At 44.8% G+C, this 27,507-nt stretch overlaps 1 protein-coding gene across 1 annotated transcript in view; it reads right to left on the bottom strand.

Annotated features, from left to right (window-relative positions):
• COPA (COPI coat complex subunit alpha) overlaps window positions 1–27,507 on the bottom strand; it is a 915,755-nt gene that overhangs the window by 346,501 nt on the left and 541,747 nt on the right. Inside the window, exons 26-27 of the mRNA XM_044059531.1 lie at window positions 24,927–25,004; window positions 17,710–17,778 (exon numbers count right to left, since the gene is read on the bottom strand). Coding sequence (XP_043915466.1) covers window positions 17,710–17,778; window positions 24,927–25,004 — 147 coding nt within the window. The remainder of the gene's footprint in view (window positions 1–17,709; window positions 17,779–24,926; window positions 25,005–27,507) is intronic.

Raw genomic sequence — 27,507 nt, 5'->3', positions numbered from 1 at the left:
ATAGGTGATTCCATAGTCAGACACACTGACGTCCCACTCACCAGGTGAACAAGGAGAGGGTCACAGTAAGCTGCCTATCGGGCGCTAGAATCCGCCACATAACACAAGCACGCGGGTCACTCCACGGCAAGTACAAATATGACACAGTTATTGTCCATGCTGGTGTGAACGACCTGAGACGTACCTCTCTGGACTACATGAAAAGAGACATAGAGGAGCTCTCGGATTATGTAGCCCAGGCAGGTATGACCCTGACCCTGAGCAGTATCCTTCCTTCACCAAGAATGATGCCACAATATAGAGACAAGATGATCAGCTTTAACAATTGGCTTAATGTCTGGTGTCATTCAAAGGGGATCCAGTGTCTGTCTGCCTGGGATGACATGCTTGACAAGCCACGCTGCAAGGGACGGCTTGCACCTGTCACCCTGGGATTCCGGATATTGGCTAAGGCTCTTGCCACCCCATAGTGCCTTTTTAGGCAAGGCTCAAATTCTAAACCTACCACCCTAGAAAACAAAAATGGGAAGAAACTGAGGGTAATGCTGCTCAATGCCAGAAGTCTAAATCTCAAAATGCACACTTGAGGCCCTTCTCAGTATGGAGAACATCGATGTCTGTGCTGTAACAGAAACCTGGTTCAAGGCTCCTGAGAGCACCCGGCACTATTAGGTTTTACCTCATATCATGCGTTCGCCCCAAAACCCGGATCACACCACAAAAGGAGGGTGTATCCATATTCATAAAGGATACCCACACCTCCAGGTTGGTGGCAACGCAAGCTTGAAACCATCCAGGTGCAACTAACCATAGGCAAAACTGCTCTACAAATTGTAGCATGCTACAGGCCACCTTCTCAAACTCAGGAACCCCACACAGCCTTCCTGAAGACACTGGAGGGTATAAATGTATCTCCAAACACCATCATATTGGGTGACTTCAACTATCCGAATATAGACTGGGAACATTACTCAAGTCCTAACTTTCTAGCCCAACGGTTCCTGGAGTTCATAAATTCAAATGCCATGGAACAGCTAGTCACTGTTCTCACGAGAGGAGAAAATATACTAGATCTCATTATCACAAACATGGGGACAAAATGCTCCACACCGGAAGTATATCCCTCATTGGTGAGATCTGATCATAAACTAATCTCACTGGAAATCCACATCCCGCCCCCACCCCAAACAAAAAAAACCACAGTGAAGAACTTCTCTAAAGCAAACTTCACACTACTCAAGACTGGTGTGGTATCCTTCAAGGCCCCTGAGCCAGTGGAAACCACAACCCAAGCTGCGGAAGCCCTTACAAATGCCTTCTATGAACACCTCCAGGACTGCATGGATCAGGCAATCCCAAATAAAACCAAGACTCTTTCCACAAAGGGCAAACGTCCAGTCTGGTGGACCCCAGCCATTAACAAACTTTACAATAAGAGGAGAAAGCTATTACATGATAGAACAAAATCCATAAAAGGGAAGTCACCCCTGATCATTATTAGTAAAAAAATACGAGCACTCATAAAATCAACTAAGGCCAATTTTGAGAGAAAAATTGCCATGGATTCAAAGGACAATCATAAGGCCTTTTTCAGCTATGTTAGGAACCTGGGTGGAAACTCCCAGATATGCTCAGAATTAGTCCAAAATGATACAAAAATCACTGAACCCACAGACACTGCCAACATACTGGCAGACAGATTCAGTGCAAACTTCACCCCCCTAAAGGGGAGATAACTATCCCAGCGGAGTGTAGCCTCCCAGACATCTCAAATGCGCAGATGAAAGCTGCTCTCTCTAAAGCTAAAAACACAGCATCAATGGGACCGGATGGTGTCCCCAGCTGTGTGCTACACGAGCTAAATGAGGAATTAAACCCGCACAAAAGGCAGCTGTTTAATCTCAGCCTTACCACAGGATACGTGCCCAAGGAGTGGCGTACGGCAACTGTGGTCCCACTCCACAAAGGCGGTGCCTCTACGGACCCTGGTAATTACCGCCCCATAAGCTTAACAAGTCTAGTCTGCAAAGCTATGGAGAGGATCATAATGGAGCTCATAAACAAAGATATAGGGGACTTGCAGACATTGGGCCCGACCCAGTTTGGCTTCAAGGGCAGATCATGCCTTTTGAACTTGGTCGACTTCTTCGAAACAGTCACCAAGGCCATTGATGAGGGAAAGGCAGTCCATACAGCCTACCTTGACCTTGCAAAGGCTTTCGACACAATATCCCACTCTGGTATTGTAGAAAAACTTACCAGCTTAAATGTAAACCCATATGTCACAAGATGGGTTGCAAACTGGCTTAAGGACAGAACCCACAGGGTTAGAGTTGCTGGCGCTATGTCAGACTCCAAGCCGGTCACAAGTGGTGTCCCACAGGGCTCGGTCCTTGGCCCCCTATTGTTCGGCATCTACTTCTCAAAAGTACAGGCCAACATGGGAGGACTTTGGCTGACAAAGTTTGCAGACGACTGCAAACTGGGTGCCATAGTGGAAAGTGCATCGGACACGGATATCCTTCAGAAGGGACTCACGGAAACAGATAGCTGGTGCCAGAGCCATGGCCTGAAGTTAAACACCAAAAAATGTATAGTCATACCCGTCGGGAAAAACAAGGTAACCCCAAGCTACCATTTAGGTGGCAATCCACTAAGCACAGAAGAGGTTATCAGGGACCTGGGGACCCAGGTTGACAGTGGCCTTTCTTTTGACACTCATGTTGCTAAAGTGGTTAGAAAGACCTTCTACACTGCCCGCCTGATCATGAAGGGATTCACATCCAGATCTAGTGAGGTCATTGTTCCCCTGTACTCTTCACTTATCAGACCAATGATAGAGTACAATGCCCCATTCGGGATGTATCTCACCTGACATCTGCAGCAATTGGACAGACCCCAAAAGTTCCTCACCAAAAGGATAAAGGGACTCCAAAATCTGTCATATGCTGCCAGATTGAAGAAACTCCAGCTCTATTCAGTCGCATACCGTCTGCTCAGAGGTGACATGTGCCTGACATACAAGGCCATGTCCAACCCGGAATTAATGGACATGCTCCACCTCAAAAAATCCAAATCCACCAAAACAACTAGAGCAAGCGACTTAAACCTTAGCACGGATATAAATAGGACGTGCTGGAGGGATAGATTTATCACTCAGAGACTCCCTATGCTGTGGAATAAAATCCCGGTCCATGTGAGGCAGAGCACCTCGCTGGCTCTGTTAAAGAGAAATCTTGACCTGTGGATGGGAGATCGTAGGTTTACCCCGGGAATCATCTCTGTGTTACTGCTGGACAGAGGCACAACAAACTAATGGGCGCAGTATTTTTTCATATAAGGGGTGGCGTAAGCCACAAAACTTTGGGCTAGGCTTATAAATGCCTTAGGGCAGATAGCCTAGTATAAACCTATGAACTCCCTTTGGACCCTGTGAAATGGTTTCAGGATCAGCAGCAGGGTTTCTAAATAAAAATTTATGTGAGTCAGGGACCCTGTAATATCTGTTAGGCTTACTGGGAGCTGGAGGTAAGGAGTCAGGGGTCAAGCTGGACTCGGAATAGACATCATCCACAATGTCTAAAACAGCGGGAATGGCCAAAGGCCTATGCTGAGGGAGAAGCAGGAAATCCCTGAGCCTCTTTTTTGAATCTGAGAAGTCTTGACTCTCCCCACTGAAAATGCTCCCTCAAAGTATGCAAGGTTTCCCCCAATGAATAATCCTCAGGAGGAGAAGCAGATGGTATAGACTCCTCTGCATCAGAATCCTCATAGGGAGGTATAGATAATTCCTGATCAGAAGAGGAATCAGATGAAATGGAAACCTGATCTGAAGATTCATAATCAGTGTCTTGCCTAGGCCTCTTACCTGGAGGGGGATGGGTACCCCTGATCAAGGTAATAAGGTCTTCAGCCATTTTGATCATCTGTTTTTTAGGCATAGAGGCCTGTGCACATGGCTCATGCGTCGGTTTTTAATTTTAGAAGTGGCTTTTGTCTTTGGTTTTGCAGCTGTCGGTTTGATATACAAATGTTGAGGTCTGACCCTCAGAAGCCAGTGCCTGCTCAGCATCTCCGGACCCATCCGAGGGAGATACATTCGTCGGTCAAATACCGTGAGTATCTTGCGGCATGCCTGACTCCACATGGGTGTCGGTAGAGGCCTGCGACTCGAAGGTAGCAGGTATCAGGGGCTGCGAAAGAGCCTCACTGAGTACCAGCAAACCGGCGACTGGTTTAGGAGAAGCTTCGTTGTCGGTTTTGGATCTCGACTGCCTTTCTCTGTCCTTTTCTTTGCGTTTTTTATGTACTCCGGTAGTCGGATTGCTATCAGACGACATTTCTGGGTAGTTAAATCTGTTTCCAAAACACTTTGAGGGAAAAATATACCGATGCTTAATAGTACGTTGGTTAAATCTAGCACAAAACTGACAGCCAGGCACGTTGTGATCAGGGCCTAGCAAGGAATACAGTATAAATGGAAATCCTTATGAGGTATTTGCTTCCCACAAGTAATACAATTATTAACTTTTTCTGACATTGGTATGGAGCAAGAAAACTTTTTCCCCAATGGGGTACTTAGCTTTAGTGAAGACTTTGGTTCTGAAACTCAAACTTTTAGTTATGTACTCACCATAACTTCAGATGTTTGGGATCCATCTCGCCTACATTCTGACTGATGGGTCCGGAGCCGATCCCTCGGCTCCGACTCGGCACGCTTATGCTATAGAGCGAGGCCTCTAATTGGCTGAGCTATCTTTATCCCAGGATGCACCACCACTAATCCCCCAGATCTTGTTTGTCCGCATTCATGCACACATGCACAGCTTGTTTATATAACATTGTTAGATGTTTCATGATGAAACAACAGAATTCGGACCTTCTGATATCCTCTGATCTCCAAGGAAGGGGGAAGGAGGGTGGGTTATTAGAATGTGGCGAGATGGATCCCAAACATCTGAAGTTATGGTGAGTACATAACTAAAAGATGTTATGTGATCCTATCTCGCCTACATTCTGACTGATGGGACAGCGTCCCTAGCGCCTAAATCCCGGGTGGCTCATTGGAAAACACTCCTGAGCACTGTGGAACCAAATGAAGCTCGTCCTCTAGATGCCACATCTAATTTGTAGTGAGAAATGAAGGTGTGCGGGGAAGACCATGTAGCCGCAGCACAAATGTCACCAATAGCAAGCTTAGAATGAAATGCTACCAAAGTAGCCATAGCCCTTGTAGAATGAGCCTTGACAGAGGTGGAAAGCTCTTTGTTAGAATAAATATAAGCTTGAGTAATACAGTCCCTGATCCATTTGGCAATAGTGACCTTTGTGACCGCGTTGCCCAACTTGTTTTCTGCAAAGGACACAAACAACTGATCTGTCTTCCTTGATTGTTTGGTCCTATCCAAATAAAACCTAACTGCCTGTGGACATCTAGTCTGTGGAAAATAAATTCCGCTTTATTGGAGTATTTTGGGAAAAAAACTGGGAGCTCCAATGACTGTTGCAAGCATAGAGTAGAACAGACTTTAGGAACAAAAGAAGGATTTGGTCTGAGGGAAACCCTGTCTGTATGAAAAACCAAGTACGGGGGGTTTCACTGACAAAGCTTGAAGTTCTGAAACCCTTCTGGCTGAAGTAATTGCCACTAAAAAAGCTGTCTTCCATGATAGAAACTTTAGATCACAGGTAGCTGCCGGTTCAAAGGGGGAAGAAGTCAAGGCACGTAACACTATATCGAGATCCCAAGGAGGTGCAGGATGAGAAACTGGAGGTCTTAATAGAGCAGCACCTTTCAAGAAGGTCTTACACAACCTGTTGCTCATTAAGGGTGGGTCTATGGATTCATGAAAATTAGAAATCGCTGCCAATTGTACTTTGATGGTAGAAACAGAAGAGCCTTGGTTGAAAAGAGAGGTCAGGAACTTGAGTACTTCTGCCACGGGAGTAGAAATGGGGTCCAGGCCCCGGAGTTGAGCCCAGATAGCAAACCTTTTCCATTTGCTAGAATATAGTTTCTTCGTAGCAGACTTGTGGACTGAAGACAGTATGTGCACTACATCTGGGTCTAGTGCATGTCTCCTGACTATGGTCGGAAGAGGAGGAGCCAGGCCATCAATTTTAATGTGTGTAGGGACTGGTGTAGTAGTCCCGACTGATGAATCAGTAGGTCTGGGACCTGGTCCAGGAACCATGGACCTTCCAGAGCATGTTTCCGAAGATAGGGAAACCAAACTTGACAAGGCCAGTAAGGAGCAATTAAGATCATCTTGCTCCCTAAAAGAGATGCCTTCTGAATTACCCTGGGTAGGAGAGGAACTGGAGGGAAGGCATAAAGCAGGCCGATGGGCCAAGGATGGACTAACGCGTCCATGGGGCTCTTCCCGGGCCGGGTTAGGGAGAAAAAATCTTTGCACTTCGCATTCAGAGGAGTCGCGAAGAGGTCGCAGCACGGAACTCCCCATTCGCTGAAAATCTGTCTTGTAATAGTCATGTTCAGAGACCATTCGTGAGGAAAGAGGATGGTTCTGCTCAACCTGTCGGCTATGACATTGGATTTGCCCGGTATGTGAGTAGCCACTAGGAAGCGTTTGGTCGAGACTGCCCATTTCCAGACCCTCATCGCTTCTCTGCAAAGAGGATAGGATCTGGTCCCTCCCTGTTTGTTCAGGTACCAGACAACTGACATGCTGTCTGAGTGAACAGCAATTACGCCCTGAGGGAGGTAACAGTGAAGGGCTTGAAGGGACAGGAGTACTGCCCTCATTTCTAGGATGTTGATGTGGAGAGAGGTCTCTTCCGGATGCCATTTGCCCTGGACTGACCTGCCCAGGGAATGCCCCCCCCACCCCGTCTGGGAGGCGTCCGTGGTCAAAGTGGCCGCCGGAGGAGGAAGAACAAAGGGTCGTCCCTGGTCCAAATTGGAGGACACTAGCCACCAGCGAAGGTCCCGTCTGCAAGATTCTGTGATCCATATTAGATGATTGAGAGGGAGTTCCTGAAAGGACCACTGAGTTGAAAGAAGCCACTGGAGGATTCTCATGTGTAACCTTGCCAAGGGAACTAGCAGAACTGTGGCAGACATCGATCCCAATAGCTGCAGGACCATTCTGGCTGGGGCTTTGGACCTGGGGAGTAAGGCTCGAACCTGATTTTGTATGATCTGAATTCTGTCTGCAGGTAGATAGACCCGCATCTGGTTTGAATCTATCTCTGCCCCTATGAATCTTATTCTTTGAGATGGCCGTAACACAGACTTTGGCCAATTGAAGGTGATTCGAGGAATTGCCCAGTGATGTTGTGGCTTGTAGGCTCCGTGAAGTAGATGCTTGGAGGTGGCAGTTAGAAGCCAGTCGCCTAGGCACGGAAACACCTGGAATCCTAGACTACTCAAGTGAGCAGTCACTACTGCCAAGCATTTGGTGAACACCCTGGGGCTGTGGTGAGACCAAAGGGCAGCGCACGGAACTGAAAATGACTGCCTCTTAGGCTGAAGCGCAAGTGTCTCCTGGACGCTTGATGTATTTTGATATGGTAATACTGGCGTCCTTGAGGTCTATGGAGCACATCCAAACACCTTTCTCCAACAATGGGAGAATGGTTTGTAAAGTGACCATTCGAACTTGGACTTCTTGACTGAACGGTTTAGGTTGCTTAGGTCCAAAATGGGCCTCAAGTCCCCGGTCTTTTGGCACCAAAAGAATCTTGAGTAAGTCCCTAATCCGATCTGGTCTGCGGGGACCGTTGGATGGCTCCTTTTGCAGCAGTTTTGAAATTTCTTGACTGCGGTATCCTGTTGACTGGGTGGCGGGTCCGGGATTCTTTTGGACTGAGGGGGACAACAGAATGGGATGGAGTAACCTCCGGCGATAATTGAAGCACCCATCGGTCCTGAGTGATCCCTTCCCAGGCCTTTAGGTGCTTCGACGACCCCGACTGGCTCGAGCAGCACAGTCGGGCAATCCCTCAGGGACTATGAAAAGCTGAAGAGCCACGAAAGGACTCGCGGTCTCCAGTGTTGCGGGGCCTCTGCCGCCTCTGGGACGGCGTCTTCCTGATGAATTTCCCCTCCTCTGCCTCTGGAGGGGAACCTTCCTGCTGAGAGGGTAAGACTTCTGCGATCTCCGAACCACATCTTCCCTCCTCTTTAGCCTTGGGATAAGGCCGAAGGGAGTGGAAAATCGTGCCCCACGGCAGTCAGAGTCTTACCCTCCTGTTCACAGCGGTAAGTGTGTCTTTCACCTTGGGCCCAAACAGGAGGACCCATCAAAGGGCGTGAATGAAGACTTGAAGGCCTCCGCGAAATGACACAGGCGGAGCCAGGCTTGTCTCCGTGAGCAACGCCTGTACCGCCGCTCTACTCGCCTTCGGCCGCATACGAAATGAGCCTCATGGACGAGTTAGAAATGGATGACATTGTAGCCAGCTGAGATCCAACCGTCTGGGCCAGCTCCTCAGGCAGGTTACCTAAGAGGGTATCGGATAGCTCCTTAATCAGATCCCTCTGGAATCTCGTAAAGTGCGTCAGGTAGTTCAAAGACCTCAGGGTAAAGGCCGCTGAACTTAGGGTGCGCTTGCATCGATCCATGCTCCTAGACTCCTTATTAGGAGGATGGACGGACGTAGAAGCCTCTGCTACATCCTGCTGTGTAGCAGATGCCACCACCATAGCATCCACAGCCACACCTTTTGTAAGGAACTCTCTATCTGGGGGCGCCGAAAGAAATTTGTCTGGATGAGCGGGCACCGGTTCCACAGAGTCCGGGTGTTCCCACGCCCTTCGACAGATCAACTCTAAGAGCTCGTCGAAGGGCGGAGACACCCAGGAGGCGGAGGGCTGAGCCCCGAAGGCCTTCAGGAACACCGACTCATCAGCAGAGGGAGGTTTGGACTGCCAGCCGCCTCGTTGTTTTAGGGCTTCCAGGATGTCTGCAAAGGAGACATCATCCGAGGACGACTTGGGGGACCCCTCTGCATCATCGAGATCGGTGTCAGATGTCAGACTCGTCCGGGGAGTCAACGTGCTTCCTCTTGCACGTTTTCTTCCTGGGAGGTTCTTCCGAAGAGGCTTCGGAAGGACCTCCAGGAGGGGGAGAAACCCCAGCGGGGGTAACCTGAGGCCCAGGGGCTCCACTGTCTGCGGACAGGGGAACTGCCAACGACCCAGTCTCCAAATGTAGGGAAGGAGCTGGGGAAACTGTGGAGGTAGCCAATGAAGATTTGGCTAGAGCACTCCTCATAGCCCTGAAGGCGGGACCACCAGAATCCTGGGAAGGTCCCCCCTCCATGGCCACGACAGTGGACGGTACTCCCGCCGCCGACGCACCAAGAGGGAGACTTGGGACCGAAGGTATCAATCCCGAAGCCTCCCCCCCAGGGCCGAAGGAAGAAGTCCGTGCACTGAACTCCGACCCAGGAGCCGGAGTCGGAGCAAGGGTCGGGCCTGACCCTAACACCTCCACTGGTTCCACCAACACCTGCTCCAACGGTGCCGAAGCTGTCGGAGGAGGAAGTACAGTAAGGGAGTGGACCATCGGCCGGAGCCGAAACCATCTTTTGAAACACCGGAGACTGGAAGAGTCGAAGGAGCACCCTGTCGATGTCCGAATCAGACATCCTGGAAGATCTCGAGGATACCGATCGGGCCCGAACCGATTTCTCCATCGGCTCCGAAAGGACTCAACAATTATTGGCTCCGAGGAAACCTTCAAAGAAATTTCCCTCGGTGCCAATAAGGACTTCGGCTCCGAGGGGGAAGTGTCTGAGCCGATGACCCTTATCGGCTCCAATATCAGTGGAGCCGATGAGGGTGACCCGCCTCTCGATGCCCCAGACCTCGGCTCCGAAACCAGAGGGGTCGAGGCTGGAGGCATCGAGGCAGACCGTTCCGACCTCGGCTCCGAAGTCCGTGGAGCCGATGGAGAAGTCTGCTTAGTCTTCTTAGCCGTCGGATCCGACTGACTGCTCGGAGCCGGCGCTTTCCTCTTTTTAGAAGGAGAAGGAGAGGAAGACAAAGCCTCCTCAAAGGAAGGCTTAATTAATCCTTTGAGGATTAATTTGTTCTTCCTCTCCTGGAGGACTCTGGAGGAAAACGCATGGCATACACTGCATGATTCCTGTAAATGTTTGGCGCCAAGACAATAGACGCACGAGGAGTGGTCCGTTATGGACATTTTGAACCCACACCTCGTGCACTTTTTAAACCCGGAGGGTTTATGTTCTTTAGACATAATGTAGAAAAATATACCACAACAGTAGATTAAGCGTTTGTATATACCAAAAAACACTAACTCCGAAAAATATTAACTAAAGAACTTCTTCTCTTTTTTTTTTTTTTTTTTTTACACAATAACAGTAAGAAAGAAAGGAAAAGGGAAACAAGGAGGGTCAAGACCCTCTAACTCAAACGGGTACTTGACCCACACGCAACCACAAAGTAGTTAGTACAGGGGAAGGCCCCTCTAACTTAAACGGAACCTTCTCAGACAGGAAAATTTAAGCAAAACTTAATGAAACAACAAGAAACACACTCGTACACAAAAAATAGCCGTTAAAACAGCTTTTGGGTTGAAATGAGTGAACTACTGACAGGAAAAGAGACTATAAATATAGTACTTAGCCCAGCCAATGTTGAGACCACGTCCAAGCTCTCGGCTCCGGACCCATCAGTCAGAATGTAGGCGAGATAGGATCACATAACATGTTGAATATTTCAGTAGTCGGCCGACCGGCACTTGCAAAACGCTTCTGCTTCGGGCACCGCATGGCAAGAAAGACTAAAGAAAATGGCGTCAGCTGCATGTTTTACACCCCTGACGTCATGGAAGAGGAGTCAGCAATTGACACAGGACCCAAGACTTTGGAATTAAGGCCGACTGAGAGCAACCTGCCAGCAGATTACCCAAATGTAATGACTGCAACAGTGAAACACGAACATCCAAGCTGTCAGCTTGAGACTGGGGAGGTCCGGATGTATCATACCTGTCGGGTGAAACAACTGATCTGTTGTTGGGTCCAGAATCCAGGGTTGATGAATTAAATAAGGCCACAAAAAAAGGGGAACCAAATCCGTCAAGGCCAATAAGATGCAATGTGGATGGATAAACACAGAGTACAGCAGGGGGCCAATCGTGGAGAAGTAGCAGCTTCTGCACTTGTTCAGGAGAGATGCAAAAAGACTGCAGCAAGGCTGGTCCCATTGTCAAAAAATCAATTCTGCCACATCTTTGTTGAGGGACCACTCATGAGGTAGTAGGATGTACCTGCTCAGTTTTTCTGCTAACATGTTGGACTTCAGAGGAATATGAGCTGCTATAAGAAAGTGGTTTGAAGAAATTACCCATTGCCAGACCCTGAGCGCATCTTGACACGGGGGGGGGGGTCTAGTTCCCCCTTGTATGTTGATGTACCAAACTACTGACATATCTGTTTGAATCACAACAGTTCCTGAAGGGAGAGCATTCCGAAAAGTCTGCAATGCTAAAAGCACTGGTCCCAACTGTAAGGCATAGGTATGCCTAAAATGACCTCTTCAGGGGACCATGTGCCTTGGACTGTCTTTCCCAGGTAATGTCCCCCCCAAGCTGGGAAGCATTAGTAGTTATAATAGCCTTGGGCTAAGAGGGGACAAATAAATGGCCTTGTAGAACCTCTTCTGACCAAATTCACCACAATAGATCCCTCTTGCATAGATTGGTGATTCGTATAGGAGCAGATAAAGGAAGATCAAGTACTGACCATTGTGAAGCCAGCATCCACCATAGAATTCTCATATCAAATCTGGCGAAGGGTAGTAATGTTACTGCTGCCACCATTGCCCCAGTGCCTGAAGGACCAAGTGGGCTGGGATTCTGCTACTACAAACTATCTTTTTCACTTGAGATCTTATTGTCTGAATTCTGGAAGGGGGGGGGGTGAGGCTACAGTTGATCTTGTACTGATCAGTGCTCCCATGTACTCTAGACTTTGACTTGGTTCTAAAGGAGACTTTTTGTAGTTTTTGGTCATTCCTAGTAGGGCACGTCTGATTTATTTTTTCTCTTGACATAATGAGGTGATACCTGGTTGGGGCAGAGACGAGCCAGTCATCTAAGTATGGAAACACTTGAATCCCTTTAGTCTCAGGTGATCTGCTACTACTGCCATGCATTTGGTAAACACCTTGGGGGCTGTGGTGAGACCAAATGCCAGAACTCTGAACTGGTAGTGACTGGCTCCCAGCTGGAAGCTTAAGAACCTGCTGGATCGCCCGTCATCTTTACACAATAGTACACATCCTGTAGATCTACTGAGCACATCCAATTGTCCTCTTCCAAAAACTGTCACAGTTCAGGCCATTCTTCAATCTGAAACTCAGTCTTTCGAACGGATTTATGTACGATGCTGAGATCCAGAATTGATCTCCAGTCCCCTGTTTTCTTTGGCACTAAAAAGAATCTTGAGTAAGTTCCCGATTCTATCTTGTTTGCTGGAACCTCTTGAATGACTCTTTTTCCAGCAACTTTTGAATTTGAATTGTTGCTTGTTCCGTCTGAGTGGATCATCAGGGATTTTTTTTTTAATTGGGAGGACAAAGGAAAAATGGTACTATATAACCTCTGGAAATGATCCTCTGCACCCAAGTATCTGTTATTCCTAGCCAGGCTCTCTCTGGTACAGGGACAAACGACCCCCAATTGCCTCCAGAGGGGACAATCAGGCCTCATTTCAGGAGTACTGGAAAGGTTACCAAAGAACAATTCTCTGGACCCTTGGTTCTGCGAGCCACCTCTGATGCAAGGGCAGTGAAAATCTCCTCCACATGTGTCCTGGAAAGATCCTTGGGATTTTTTTTAACCATGTTTTACCACCTCCTCGATGATTCCTTGAACAGGATCTTTGAGGGATGGAAAAATGTATGCCCGTGGCAGAAAAGGACTTTCCATCCTTCTCACACCCGGACATTGCGTCTTTAACCTTGGGGCAAAAAAAAAGACATGCCGTCAAAAGGAACATTGACGAACAAAGAATTAAAGGTCTCTGCAAAATCACATAAGTGCATCCAGGAGTCTCGCCTAATGGCAATGCCTGAACCCACTGCCCTTGAGTTTCCTTCTGCTACATTAGACATGAGCATCATGGAGGAGTTAGATACCAACTGCAGGGTAGCCAACCGAGAAGCGACAGTGCTTGTACCTTTTCAGAAACAGATCCCGAGAGGGTGTCTGACAGCTCCTTAATCAGGTCCCTCTGTATCCTTGTGAAATATGCCAAACAGTTGTAACCTTAAGGTGAATCTCAATGAAGCATAGAGACACTTCCCAAATCTGTTCATCTCCTGGGAATCCTTGCTGGGGGAATAAAGAGAGGAACTTTTTCTCTGTGCATACCTTCTTAGTGGCTGCCGCAATAATCGTGGCATCAACAGGCACACCCTTTATCCACTGAAGGTGTCATGATTTTATCGGGCTTCCTGGCAATTGGCTCAATAGTGTCTGGATCTTTCCATACCTGCTGTGAGATAAAGTTAATGAGGTTGTTGACGAGCAGGGTCACCCAGGAGGTAGATGGATTGGTACCAAAAGCCTCCAGAAGTACAGATTCCTCTGACGAAGGGTTCTTGGGCTTCCAGCCACTTCTCTGTTTCAGAATTTCTAAGATGTCTTCGTCTGAGACATCATCATGAGGTTACCTTGGGGACCTTTCGCCCTCATCAAAATCTGTATCTTCAGTGACCGATTCAGAGGAATTAAAATGCTTTCTCTTGCATGTTTTCTTCTTAGGGATCTCCTCAGTGGGGTACTCTGGGGAGGTGTCTGAAGTGTTGTTACCCTGATGGGAAGCCTGGGGTTTCAGTACTGTCTATCCCCATGGAGAGGATAGTTGAAACTCCAGATGCAGAGACGGTACAGATGTAGACAGAGTATCTGTAGGGGTAGGCACCATCCGAGTCAGGGGTGCAGACAGGGCTCTCTCCATGACCGTGAACTCAAACAGCCCAGGTGAGGGATAGGATCCTGGATGTGAGAAGATAAGTCTCTGATCCATGGCCCCACCCTGCCCAGAGGACAGTTCTCCCATGTCTCAAGTCGGAGCAGAACTGACCATTGCCAAGGCTCCAAGATGTAGAGACTGCTCCAAAGCCCTTGGAATTGAGTGAAGCACCTTGGACCAGACAGGGTAGAATCGCCTTTGAGAGCTCTCTAGAGCCAACTGAACTGAAGAGCTCAAAACAAGCCTTGGATCAGAGGATACAAGGATTCTTGAAGCCAAAGCCAATGGGCCTGGATAACTCAGATCTAAGTGCTCCGAGACCTTCAGTGGAGGAACTGGCAATGGTGGAGGAGTGGATGTATGGATCTCCTGACCCAATAGGGTAGAAGCCTTAAGGATAACTGGCTGGCTCTGCACCAAGAAAATTTCTCACTAGCCTCTCCACATCTTCTTTTGTGAGTCTTCTGGAAGAGTGAGTGGACATTCCTGAAAGGGATCTTGTTCTCTCTAAGAAAGGGGAAGGAACCCTAGAGGGAAGTGGGTCCACTGAGGGGGGTGGGGGAGTATTTTGTTCTGGGTAAAAATTACTACATCAGCAGGTTCTTTGTGTTGGATCTGAGTTTTTCGGATCCAAACAGGCAGTCAGATTAAAGGATTATTTCTTCATATGTCTCAGATCTGATGAAGTCAGATCCGAAGATTTAGGCCTTTTCTATTTTGAATACGAGGGAAATGACAGAGCCAAAAAAAGATCTTTTTTCAAGGACTTCTCTGAAGTCTTAGAAGAGGCAATAACAGTGCTTGGAGAACAGGGAGACATTTTTCTTTACTTTTTTATTGAAGTTCCAGATAATACCTCGCTAAATGAGGCCGGAAGTAATCCCTTCAGTATTAACTTGTTCTTGTGTTCAACCAGGGCTCATGGGTTGAAAGCATGAAAAAATAAAAAAGCACAATTTTCATAGAGATGAAGGTATCCAAGATAGTACAAAGTGTGTGAGCGTGAGAAAAAAAGGAATTTTCTGACCACATTTCTTAAAACCTGTTGAGCTTCTCTTATTTATTTATTTATTTATTATTTATTTTACATTTGTTGACTGGGCTAGTCTAACTGGATACATGTCCATTTTCAGTAGAGGCCTGGGGAGATAAGCTCCAAAAACACACAATTACAAAAATGTTAGCACAGTACAATAATGTAATAAATAATAATAAAATACGTTACTTACTAACAATCTTAGCACAAACACTAAATAAAACATTATGCATTAGTATGATGTTTCTTTATACATTAGCTTAAATTACAAGATCATGGACTCTGGTTATAAAGGAGAAAGACTGGCATTAATACAGAAGAGTTGAAGGAGAGCAGCATCCAGTAAATAAAAAGATGGCAAGCTAGTCGGGGTTAGCACAGGGGCATAACCAATGTGTCCTAAGGTATAGTTTCAGGTTATGATGTTGAAGACAGTGATAAAAGTTCACAAGGTGTAGGTACCAGTTTTTCCCAACAGTGTTAGAGAACAGAGTCTCCTGCCAAGTTGTTGGATTTACTTGTGCAAGCAAGTAATTTATTTGATGGGCGTAAGTTTTTAAGATTTTTGTAAGGTTTTTAAAAAGTTTTTAAAAGTTAAAAAAAAAGTTTTAAAAGTTTTTAAAAGGTTTTTGTAAGTTTTTATGATTATTTTCAGACATCTTAATATCTAAAACTCTACCACTAACAACTGTGAAAACAACATGAACTCCAAAAAATGTGAATTTTAAACTTTTAAAGTCTAACTCTAAAACAGTCAACAAACAAGTAAAAAAATATATAAAAATATACTTTTTTTTTTTAAGGAAAGGAAGAAAGAGGAAAGCTACCTACAAAGGTAGCTAAGAGCTACAACAAGCGTAGAAGACAAGAAATGGGAAAGGGAGAAAAAGAAAATAATACCAATAGAATTTCACACACTACACTAGTGCTATGTGGAAGAAAACACAACCGGGAACAAGGAAAACGAGACTAACAAGAAAATAAAATGCTTTATCCAGCTTTAAGCTTCAGACTCTAACTACCAAGGCTTTCGCTGGAGGCAGCAAATGAGATCTGAGGTAATTGGGGTTGGTGCATTCTGGGTAAGGGAGAAGCCTGAGAGTTCTATGTTGCCAGTGGCTTTTGCAACGGCCAAGTCAAATCAGACAGTTTGGATCTGAACCCATTAGTTGAGGATGGAATGAAAACTGACTACATCAAATCAGAAGCTTGAATAATGGGAAATTAGGTGATGGAGTCACTCGAGAAGCAACTGATGTGTGCCTGTTTGAGCAGAAAATGTTTTCTTTGTGGAAGTCCGTAATAAATGGAATGGCTTTCCATATTTGGGTGTAAGAGTAGGAGAAAGCATACTCAGTGAACTTAAGTTGGTAACTGATATTTGTAAGTATGGAGGGATGTTGTACATAGACAAAGTTATATGAAGGTAGAAACCTTTCTGGTATCCTTTGTGAGATGCAAGAGAAGCTTTGATCAAAAATCAGTTTGAAGAAGAATGTGCCAAGTAGAAAAGTAGTCCTTTAGTATTTCGCTGGGATACAGGAAGACATTATGCTTTTGTTAGAGTATGCTAATGGTGTTTCCTTTTTGGTGAGTGGGTAATAAGCCTACAAATGTAAGGAATTTTTTTAATGAAGAGTGGCAGAACTGACAGGGAGGTCATATTCCAGTTACGAAGCATGGCACCTTTACCAAGTGCTGCTCTAGTACTAGGACTGAGGGAGTGGGATATTTACCTTCAATAAAAAAACACTGTAGTACACCAAGAAAAAGGTGGCATGTGACAACCAATAAGACAAGAGTGCTCACTACATTCTTTCCTCAGCTTCAACCTCCCTGGATCATAGTACTCAAGAAAGCTGTGACCATCAACAGCCCACACTGCGCAGCCAGCAAAAGATCTGATGAAATGTTTATCTTCATTTATGTAAACGTTTGCTAGACTATGCCTTGGCAGCATTCTGACAATTTCCACTGTCTGGATGAATGGCCTGGACAACTGTAAATATGGGAAGAAGGATCTATTTATCAAAAATATGTACCAATACCCATTTTTTATTTGCACAAAGGGAAAAGAGATTAGCAGTACAAAGTTTAATGTCACAGTTTATAAGTGCCTGTAAAGAATTGCATCTGGACTGAATTAAAATGATGCTTGAACATTCTAGTGTTAACTTGGAAGGTCAGTACAGACCGTTTAAAAACTCACAGGTGTACATTCACAAAATAGTATACAAAATTAATAGAAAAGCTCCATAACAACGATGGGAAACATGGCTACAGCAGGAAGTGGTGGTTACATACATACTAGCAAACTGTGAAAACGGCTAGCAGATATGGAATGAAACTACAATAAGACAGAAGTTTAAAATACGCATCTGGCAAATGAATTTCCTTGTAAACATCTACTAGAATCCATACAAATTAAAGACTGTTCTGTACAATTGGTGCAGAATGACTTATCCAGACATATACTCAGAAGGAACTGTAACCTAACAATGTAACGTTAGTGTGTATTTGCTTACTACATCAAGTCTATCTTCAAACAAAGCCCTACTACAAAACCCAAAATGAATGTACTCAGAGCATCTGTGCTTGACAGTCCGCGTGCAACCTCAAGTTCCACCTCATCAGTGTGACAAGATGTCATTAGAACAGGTATTTAAATATAAATGTAATCAAAACAACAAAAATGTACTTACTCTCATGGCAGTTTCAAAGGAACCAGCCAAAATATGGTCAACTGGCAGCTGAGAGTTATTGCACCAGACCTACAAAACAAGAGGATTACAGAGACTCAAAACTGTGCACATTTAGCATTCTTCAGTATTTAAATAGAACAGTCAAGCAAGGCAGTAAACAGTTACTGTGTACAAACGCTGTACTACATTCGGATGTAACCATCCACATTTACATATGAATTATACCACATTTTACATAACCAAATCTTAAAAATGTCTTGGAAGAATTGCTTCAATGGTATCACCGCACAACAGCTGAAACTGTAGAATTTATGATAACTGTTATCAACACAAACTACTGTGCTGCTGGAATCTCCCCATGCCACCACCCATTTCTTTCTTCCAGGCTAGTGTCATTATAGGTTCATGATGTATACTAGACTAATGACCACTAGGGCCCCTATAAGCAACCCAAATGTGCCCCATGAATTTGACTTGTATAGGAAGTGATTTACTAACCTTCTCTGTCCATCAGAGACACAGGCATCAGACTCGGGGTGAATTTCCATTACTCATCCATTTGTGCAAGTTGTGCTTAAAATAGGAATAGTAAGGAAATCTGCTTCAAATCGCTGGGGAACTTGTTCCAGAGAATGGGAATTCTCTGGGGAAAACATCTGTCTCTCCAACATGTCCTATTTATGTCACAAACAAAATTTAGGTATTTTAATCTAGTAGTTATGATGCTGTTTGTTTTGAGGATGTTCAAAAGATTCAACAAACAGGGTCCAGGGTTACCTTGCATGCCAGGTACAGATCACCTCTCAGAAGTCTGTATGATACAAAGTTTTTTTTTTAGGCCTTTGATGCGATCAGCATACGACATTGCGTTTACTTCCTGTATTCCTTTGGTAAGGAAATTTTGTGGACGTTCCATATGCTACATGTGTCTGGTCATATACATACCGAGGAGGGCATTATACTCCGTGCTGGGTCTGATGAGGGATAGGTACAGTGGTATGATCTCTCCAGACCTAGATACCATGCCCTTGAGTAAGCTAATTAACATAGATGGATTTTCTTACTACCTTGGACAAATATTGGTCAAAGGCCAGGTTAGTATCTACATGAGTTCCCAGAGTTCTGACCAATGAATCAACGTTTACTTTTTTTTTTTTTTTTTTTTTTTAAATCGATGACTAAGTTGCCTGGGGTGGCAGACTTCCCAAAAGGTACTACAACACATTTCTTGGTATTGAGTTTTAAGCCATGACTTTGGTGCCAAAAATGTATCCGTTTTAGACTTTCCTGAAGGGTGTTCTCATCTTGGGGGGATTCAATGACTGCTCTCAGTTTGCAATCATCTATGAACTTGGTTACCCAGAGGCCTTTGACACTGGCTTTGACATCGGAGAAGTAGCTGCCAAAGAGGAGTGGGCCTAGCACATAGACCTGAGGGACTCAACTGGTGACCGGCCTCTCTGATTCTACCCTCCTGGGTCCCATCAGTGAGCCAGCTAGCTATCCAGCATCTTAGAAAGGGTGTTCAACCTAGTTCTGCAAGTCTGTTGACAATGTCTCAGTGGGCTACTGTATCATAAGCTTTAACCAGATCTGGGTAGTCAGTTTGCACAGTTGTCTCATCTTTTGCCTTTGCGATCTTTTCAAAGAAGTCCACCAGATTCAGTAAGCATGACCTTCCTTTGACAAAGCCAAACTGAGATGGATCCACTGGACAGAGGTCTACTGTGTCTGTTGATAATTTCCATGATAATCCTTTCCATGCTTTTGCAAATGTAGTTTCCAGTATCTGTTGAAGGTGCTCCTTACGAAGGTGGATGACCATGGCAGTCCTCCATTCATGTAGCACAAAGCCTGTTTAAAGACTATAGCTAAATAGTGACTCCAGGGGGTCTTGATATGTCACAGTTTGGACTGTTATGGAGACATTCTAGGATGTTATCAGGGCCCATTAAGGATGTGGTCTTGGCATCAGCGAGCAAAGCCAGTACATGCCAACTAGTTATAGTTGGAGGGTTTATGTTTGAGGGAAAGTTTTTGGGAAGGGTTGGGGGATAAACATGGAAATTAATTTGTCCGCTAACATGTTTACTACATTCCCCGGGCTCTTTGAATGAGGCACCATTAACCACCAGTTCAGCACATAAATGTGTCCGCCACTGAGGTTTGTAACATAGCAGAAGAAGGCCTTAAGTTATCTTTCACTTGGGAAGCTATCTTAACCTCAAAGTAGGCTTTGCTTGACTTAATTAACCCTCTTAGTTCCTTTTTATTTTGATGAGAAAGTTTTACCTTTATATAAATTACCCTTCCTGATTTTTTTCAATAGTTTTTTTTTCTTTTGTTGAATATCCCATTTAATTTAAGATGCCACCAGGGCAGTTTGTTTCTGTGGCTAGCCCTGAGCAAACTTCTGGTAGGTACACAGCAGCCTCTAAGCAGACACTGACATGGTTGTACAGAGTCTAAGAGCAATTGCTGTGTTCTACGGGTTTGTAGAGGCACTGAACTTTAACAAACCATAACTTAATAGAATAGGAACAGTTCCTGTTACAGCTTTTAATGGTATTATGGAATTGACTTTGATTCTGAAAACGACAGCTTTATTGTTGTATCTTACCGGAACACGAGATACAGTATGTTGGTAGTGGGCATATTCACTATTTATTTACAGGTGTTTGTTTTTTATTAAGTTCTGGAATCTCTGTGTCTGTAGATGGGAGGCCCTGTAGATTCCCAGTTTACAGAAGGGAAATTAAAGTCTCCTGCGAGTAGAGTGTTAGGTGGGTTGGTGTCGCCATTAGCTCCAAGTATGCATTATGAGCTGATTAGGACATGGAGGGTAACCTATACCTGACTAGGATACGGTAGGAGAGTTTGTGGTGATCTGCACATGGAGGAACTCCAGCATGTCATCCTGTCTGACCAACCTAGCGGTATACTTGTTAGTGATGTTTACTAAGACGCATCCTCCTTTAGCCCTTGTTTGTGCAGCTACTTGTCTAGAAGTGTGGAAGGCAATGAAACCTTGCAATGCTGGGGTACTCTCTTCCTCTTTAAACCATGTCTTGGTAACTTTACAGATGACTATATTCGAGTGTGAGGAGGGCTTGGAGGGAGTGTAGTGTTTTTAACTTAGGCTCCTGGCATTGAGCAGTACCACCTTGGGTTTCAGTTGAGCTGATTTTGCTACGTTGGTAGGTTTGTCAATTTGGCATTGCGTAAAAGGCACTAATGGGGGGATAAGCCTAAAGGGGAAAGGAGAAGACCATCCTTGGCAAAGCAACGTGGTATGTTAAGCATGTCCTCCCGAGGTGACAAATATTGAATCCCTTAGAATATCACCAGAAAGACAGCCAGTTGCTGAAATCAATTATTTATTTGCTCATACTCTGCCATCATCCTTGGTGATAATTATATGCTGCGTACTTGGTAGACTCATACCAGCCTGAGATACAGTCTGAAAGCTCCATAATGTCTTTCTTCATATACTCTAGGGAGGTACATATCGGGTCATTTACACCTACATGGCCTGTGAGGAAATCATGCTGCTATCTGTGGTATAATGACTTCAGTATGCGTGTGAGATTTGGCAGATTCTGGCTCTAGATAGGCAAAGCAAAGTACAGTTGCCTACACTTGCCATAAATGTAGCTATTTGAGTGTATTCACTGTTGCAGTCCTAAACGACAGGATTGCCTGCTGTGGAGGCCCTTGGCTGGCTCAACTACCAGAGAATTTTTTTCCTCCGCCTGAAGCCACTGCACAACCTGACTGACGTGACGACATCCAGTGCCATAACCTCAGTAGTTCTTGCCCCCAACAGGTGGGAGCCTCCTAGCAGGTCCTTACAGTTAGGGTTCTTAGCTCAGAGCCTCCAGGGTATGTGCCAAGGAGGCGGGAACAGCCTGAACTAGAGAGAATATTCACACCAATCCCATAAGCAAAAGGGGAAGGAGAGAGGGAAAAAGTACTACAACAGTGAATACACTAACATCTACATTTACTGTAAGTGTACACAACTGTACTATGTTCCTTCTGTTCCACTGTCGCAGTCATAGGTGAAGGGATGACTCCCAAACCCAAAAGAAGGGTGGATGGAAAAATTAAGGAAAGGAAATGATGTCCTGTAAGATGAGAGTGGCAAACCCCACTCTGTACTTGGAAACGGTTGAAAGATGATAATGTTTGGTGCAGGTGTGCACAGAGGACCAAGTAGTGGTGTCCTAAATGTCCTTGGTGGCCATACCTTTAGAAAGGCAGTAGATGTAGCAGTAGCCCTAGTGGAGTGTGACCACACAGGATCTGGAGGCTTCTTTTTTATGATGGCTGTAGCAAAACAAGATACAGTGGGAGATCCACTGGAGATGGTTTTATTTAGAAACTGGTCTCCCATGACAGCTACAGGCAAAAGCCAAAAAAAGCTGGTCAGACTGACAGTCTGTGTTCTGCCGAAGCAGCAACGCCTATGCACAAAGTATGGAGGATTCTCTCTCCCTTGTTTTGAGGGTTAGGAAAGAACGCAGGCAAGTGTATGATCTGGTTTAAAGAATTCTCTGTCACCGCTTTAGGCATAAAGGTAGGATTGGTTCTAAAACAGACTCTGCCTGGGTGAAAAATGATGAAAGGTTCCACACACATAAGAGCTTAAAGCAATGAAGCCCTTCTAGCTGAAGTAATGGCTAGTAGCAAAGCTGTCTTCCAGGTCAGGAATTTTTTTATCTGCAGAAGAAGCTGGCTCAAAAGGTGGGATTGTGAGCTTCACCAGAATGAAACTGAGATTCCACAGGGGTACAAAAGGTTTCTTCCGGGGGGCCTAATGTGGAGAAGCCCTCCCAGGAAATGTTTCATGAGAGGATGGGAAAAAAGAGGAGGTTGAGAAGGCAGATAGGCTGAAATTACTGAAGCATGGATTTTTACAGAGGAATATGATGGTCCTTTTTGAAAAAGACTTGATTAGTATGAAAAGATCAGAGGCACCTAAGCTTGCCAAGTGCTTTGTCCCTTTTGTCTGCACCATATCGTGAATATCTTCCACTTGGCAAAGTAAGACTTCCTAGTACTAGGTCTCCTGGCTTCTTTTAGAATGTCCAGGACCTGTTTGTCAAGGGGTGTCCCCTTCCATGGGATAAAGGTCTCATCCAAGCTGTCAATGTGTGTGTGTTCAGGTTGGAGTGTAAGATGGTACCCTTGTTCTGTGTTAAGTCCAATCACTGGGGCAGTAAACATGGTTACTCACTGGTTAGACTGAGCAAAAGGGGATACCAGTGTCGCATCAGTCAGTCTGAGGCTGAGGGGATACCAGTGTCGCATTCGTCAGTCTGAGGCTGAGGGGATACCAGTGTCGCATTCTGCAGTCTGAAGCTGAGGGGATACCAGTGTCACATTCGTCAGTCTGAGGCTGAGGGGATACCAGTGTCGCATTTGTCAGTCTGAGGCTGAGGGGATACCAGTGACGCATTTGTCAGTCTGAGGCTGAGGGGATACCAGTGTCGCATCCGTCAGTCTGAGGGCTGAGGGGATACCAGTGTCGCATTCATCAGTCTGAGGCTGAGGGGATAACAGTGTCACATCTGTCAGTCTGAGGTTGAGGGAATACCAGTGTCACATCCATCAGTCTGAGGCTGAGGGGATACCAGTGTCGCATTAGTCAGTCTGAGGCTGAGGGGATACCAGTGTCACATTCGTCAGTCTGAGGCTGAGGGGATACCAGTGTTGCATTCATCAGTCTCAGGCTGCTGAATGACTCTTGGCCCTTCTTCCCTTATCTTCAGAAGTACCCTGGGGAGCAAGGGTATTCGGGGGTGCCTCGAATACGCCTGTCCAAGGGAAGGAGAAGGCATCTGTCTTCCAGGCAGACCTCGTTTTGGTCATGGAGTAAAACTTTTTCAAATGAGCATTTTCTCTGGTTGCAAAAAGGTCCATCTGCTGCACACCCCATTCTTTGGCTATGCAGAGAAAAACTTCCCAATGCAGTTGCCACTTGTGAGGGTCTGACAGACTCCTGCTGAGGTGATCTACCAGATGAATGGTTTCTCCTCACAGATACTGTGCCATGAAAAGAAGGCCTAGGGAGATTGCAGTTTCCCAAAGGTCCATGGCTAGTCAACAGAGGGTAACAGCGCATCCTCCCTGTTTATATACCATATAACCACGGTACTGTCCATTTTATGAGAACTCACCTAAGGAGGGGTAAATATAAATGCCTTTTGCCCTGCAGAAGGCCATCACTGGAGCTATGCATTTTCTGAAAACCCTGGGTGCAGTAGACAAGCCAAGGGGCACAGCATAGAACTGATAATGCCTCATACCTGCTCTGAAGTGCAAGAACCTCCTGTGAAATTATTCTTTAGAAATGTGGAGGTATGCATCTTTCAAATCTAACATTACCATGAAGGTATTTGGCAAGGATCACTGGCAGTAGTTTTTGAAGTGTTAGCATTTGGAATTTTGGGACCTGCAAGAATTGGTCGAGCATTGACAGGTCCAGAACTGGCCTCCAGGTACCCTCTTTTCTGTGGACTTGGAAAAGTCTAGAGAAAAACATTTCATTGTACTGAGATTGATACTGGTTTTACAGAACCTTGGGTGCAGAGAAGCTGTATTTGGTTTAAGGCCTCTGCCTTTTGGTTTGGTGGAATATCTGGGAAACTTGACTGAATTAGATGTCCAAACTGCAGTTTGTAACCTTTTTGCATGACTTTTAGTACCCACTAATCCCTGGGTAATGAGGGTCCAATTCCAAAGAAAGAGGGACAGCCATCATGGAAAAGTCATGATTGCTTCCTGCTGGGTTCCTGGAGGCAGGATCCCACAGGCCTACTGGATCTGTTTGCCATTAACTCGGACGTTGGTGCCACCTCTGGGCTCCTTCCCTTTGAGGTCTCCTATGTCTAGGTTTAAACTGGGGGGCTGGAAAGGAAAGGTGCACTTTCTACAAACTGTACATTATAGTTCTATTGTTTCTAAGCCACATCATGAGTACAAACTGATAAGCTGTAAGAGTAGTTGCTGAAACTGACAACAAAATGAATCTTTCAACAGGCAATGCATAATATCTAGGAGAGTGAAAAACAGTGCTAACAAATCTGATACAGCAATCAAGAGGAAACAGAATGTAGTGAGTAAGCTAGAAAGCCTTGCATCAGCCTACTACGTGACAGGTACCAACCGATCAGTTAGCTGTTCAATACAATGGAATTAAGATGTTCACCTACCTGAGCAGGGCTGTGTCCTTTAGTTGGAGGTACAAAAAAGCCTTCCTCTGCACCACCTCCTGCAGCAGCTGGGATGTCCTGTAAAAAAGGTGTACTTACAATTAGGCATAGCATTGACAGAATTACCACCATCTAGCACCGGATGTCACCATACTAACATTTTTTTTCTCCAGTAAAGTAATTAATCAATAAGGGTCACTATTCATCTATAAAAGCTGTAAGTGAATGGATGTCAAAAAAATACTCCCAGATGCTAAACAGTTCAGAAAACAGTGAAAACTAAACCTCAGAGAGATTCTTCAGGAAAAACATTCTAGACATTAATTTCATGTGTGTTTTGTGACTACAAGGTAAAGCACACCATCAAGGGATTACAGATAAAATAAGTACATCTGAGAAGTCCCCCCTGTCTTACAGGTTCATAGGCAAGTAAAATGCTAGCTGCTCTTACAAGCCATTTTAAGCCTAGCCAATTTCCCTTTTGGTGCTCGAATTATCCTATCCCACCATGTGGTGTTACACTGACCTTATCCATCCCATAGTCGATAATTCTATATTAACCCTTGTGAGAATAACTGGGTAGATACCATAGATAATTTGAGGGGACCCATGCATGGGATAAACCATTCAGGAGCTGCCTTTGTCCATTAACAGCACAGGGGTCAATCCCCAAGTAAATTTCCTGTTTCCCATCCATTGATCCAAGCTTTGCATGACTGAGCTATGTTTTATATGGATAGGGAGTCTGTTCCACAGCAGCAGTATTCTCTAAGATATACCTGTACCTCCAAACCATTCTGTTGATGTTGTAGAACAGGTTTAGATCCACTAATAAGAATATTTCTGATGTCATATGACTTGTTGAAGTACGATAAAGCCATCAGTGTTTCTTAGATAACAAACACAATACTCCAGATGCACTGTCACAGCTGTCAGCCTTGAAACCAGCCCTGTTTAAAGTCTTCATAGGTAACAATGCAGAAACGATTAGACCAACAGTGTTTCTGTAACGAATACCACAACATAAACAGATGGTAACTCCAGGAAGAATGCCAGACCAGGACAGCCTAATCGGCCCTAAGAAATAATGAAAACTCAATACAAAAATTCTGCACATGCACAAAAATCCAGGTGTGCTGGAGATACTGATCATACCTCTCAACTGTCCAGATTTTCACAGAATGCCCAGATTTATTCTTCATATTTTTACTTTGTTTCTCATAAAAATGAGTTTTTTCTGGAGAATGAACAGCAAATCACTGAGGACTGAAGTCAGAAGATAATGGTTTCAGACTCCATATCCTTCAGAAAATTCATGCTAACGCGAAACACGTTACTCTTATCGACTTTCTAAGTTTGCAAAGCAAAGTGTCTATTTTTGGACCTTTGTTCCCCCATTATTTGTGGCTTTGTCCAGATTTGTTGTTCCAAGAGGTTGAGAGGTATGATACTGATGCAACAAAGTTAGTACAAGACTTCTACATGGCACATCAGAAAACATAAAAGAAGCTAAATGCTATGTGAAAGGCAGAGGTGGTAAAATGTTAATCATAGAAACAGTTACTGGTGGAACCAAGGATGTAATGAAGCTATCATACTGGTCACAATTACATTTACTTGGAATACAGCATCCAGTTTTGGAGGTTACAGTTCAGTAAACAGTGCATGGATGAAAGTATAAAAGAGAATACAGGGCAGCAGTCAAAAGTCATGCATCAGTGCGTATACTACAGGCAAGAAATAATCAAATTAAGGATAGAGGTAAGTAGCATATTCTGAGATAGAGATGTTTATGGTTAAGAAAGCAAGTAATGGTTCTGAAAAACAGCAATGTTAATATGCTTTCCTTTTTGCCTGTGGGGGGGATGCAAACATTTAAAGTAGAATCTCACAGTTGCTCACTCTGCGTAACGTGGTTAGATTATCTGCTTAACAAGGCTGATGCTAACCTTGTTCACCCTGTGTAACATGGTAAGATTATCTCTAACTAAACAAGGTAATTTGGCATGACAGATAGAAACTTTACTGTGTGAAGGTCTCAACATTCAAACAATGGCAGAAAAGAATACTTCAGCCAAAAATGCAACTGTGGAGGTAAGAAATTGAATGATGAGAAAGAGCAGGACTAGACATTGTACTAGCATTCTACAGATGAGACATTCATTCAGATGAATGTTAACACAGTAACAAGATGTACAAGTGCAGTTTGGATTGTGGCATATTTCTGGATGACTGGAAAGATACACAAGATTAGAAGCACATGTAGGCAATGACTGTGAGTTTCTGAATGCCCAAAAGGTTAATATGATGTTAAGTAGCAGGTGGCTGAAATCTGCAACACAGTGAGGGATTTGAATGGCCAAGCAGCAAATGTAGACAGGCTACTTTGCAATGAAGATGAAGCACACAGAAACAACCAGACACAGACTACAGTGATGCAAGGTAACGAGGGACTGGACTTATGGTAGTCTATGAAATCTAACATAGTACAACGGACAAGACACAAAATCAGAGTGTTAAGAGCTGAAAAACAGCAATGTTAATATGCTTTCCTTTTGCCTTTGACCACAAAGAAACCAAA

Source organism: Protopterus annectens, chromosome 17.part0 (genome assembly GCF_019279795.1).
Source record: "Protopterus annectens isolate FY-2018-M chromosome 17.part0, PAN1.0, whole genome shotgun sequence".
NCBI lineage: Eukaryota > Metazoa > Chordata > Ceratodontiformes > Protopteridae > Protopterus > Protopterus annectens.
This window is presented reverse-complemented; position numbering and strand designations above follow the sequence as displayed.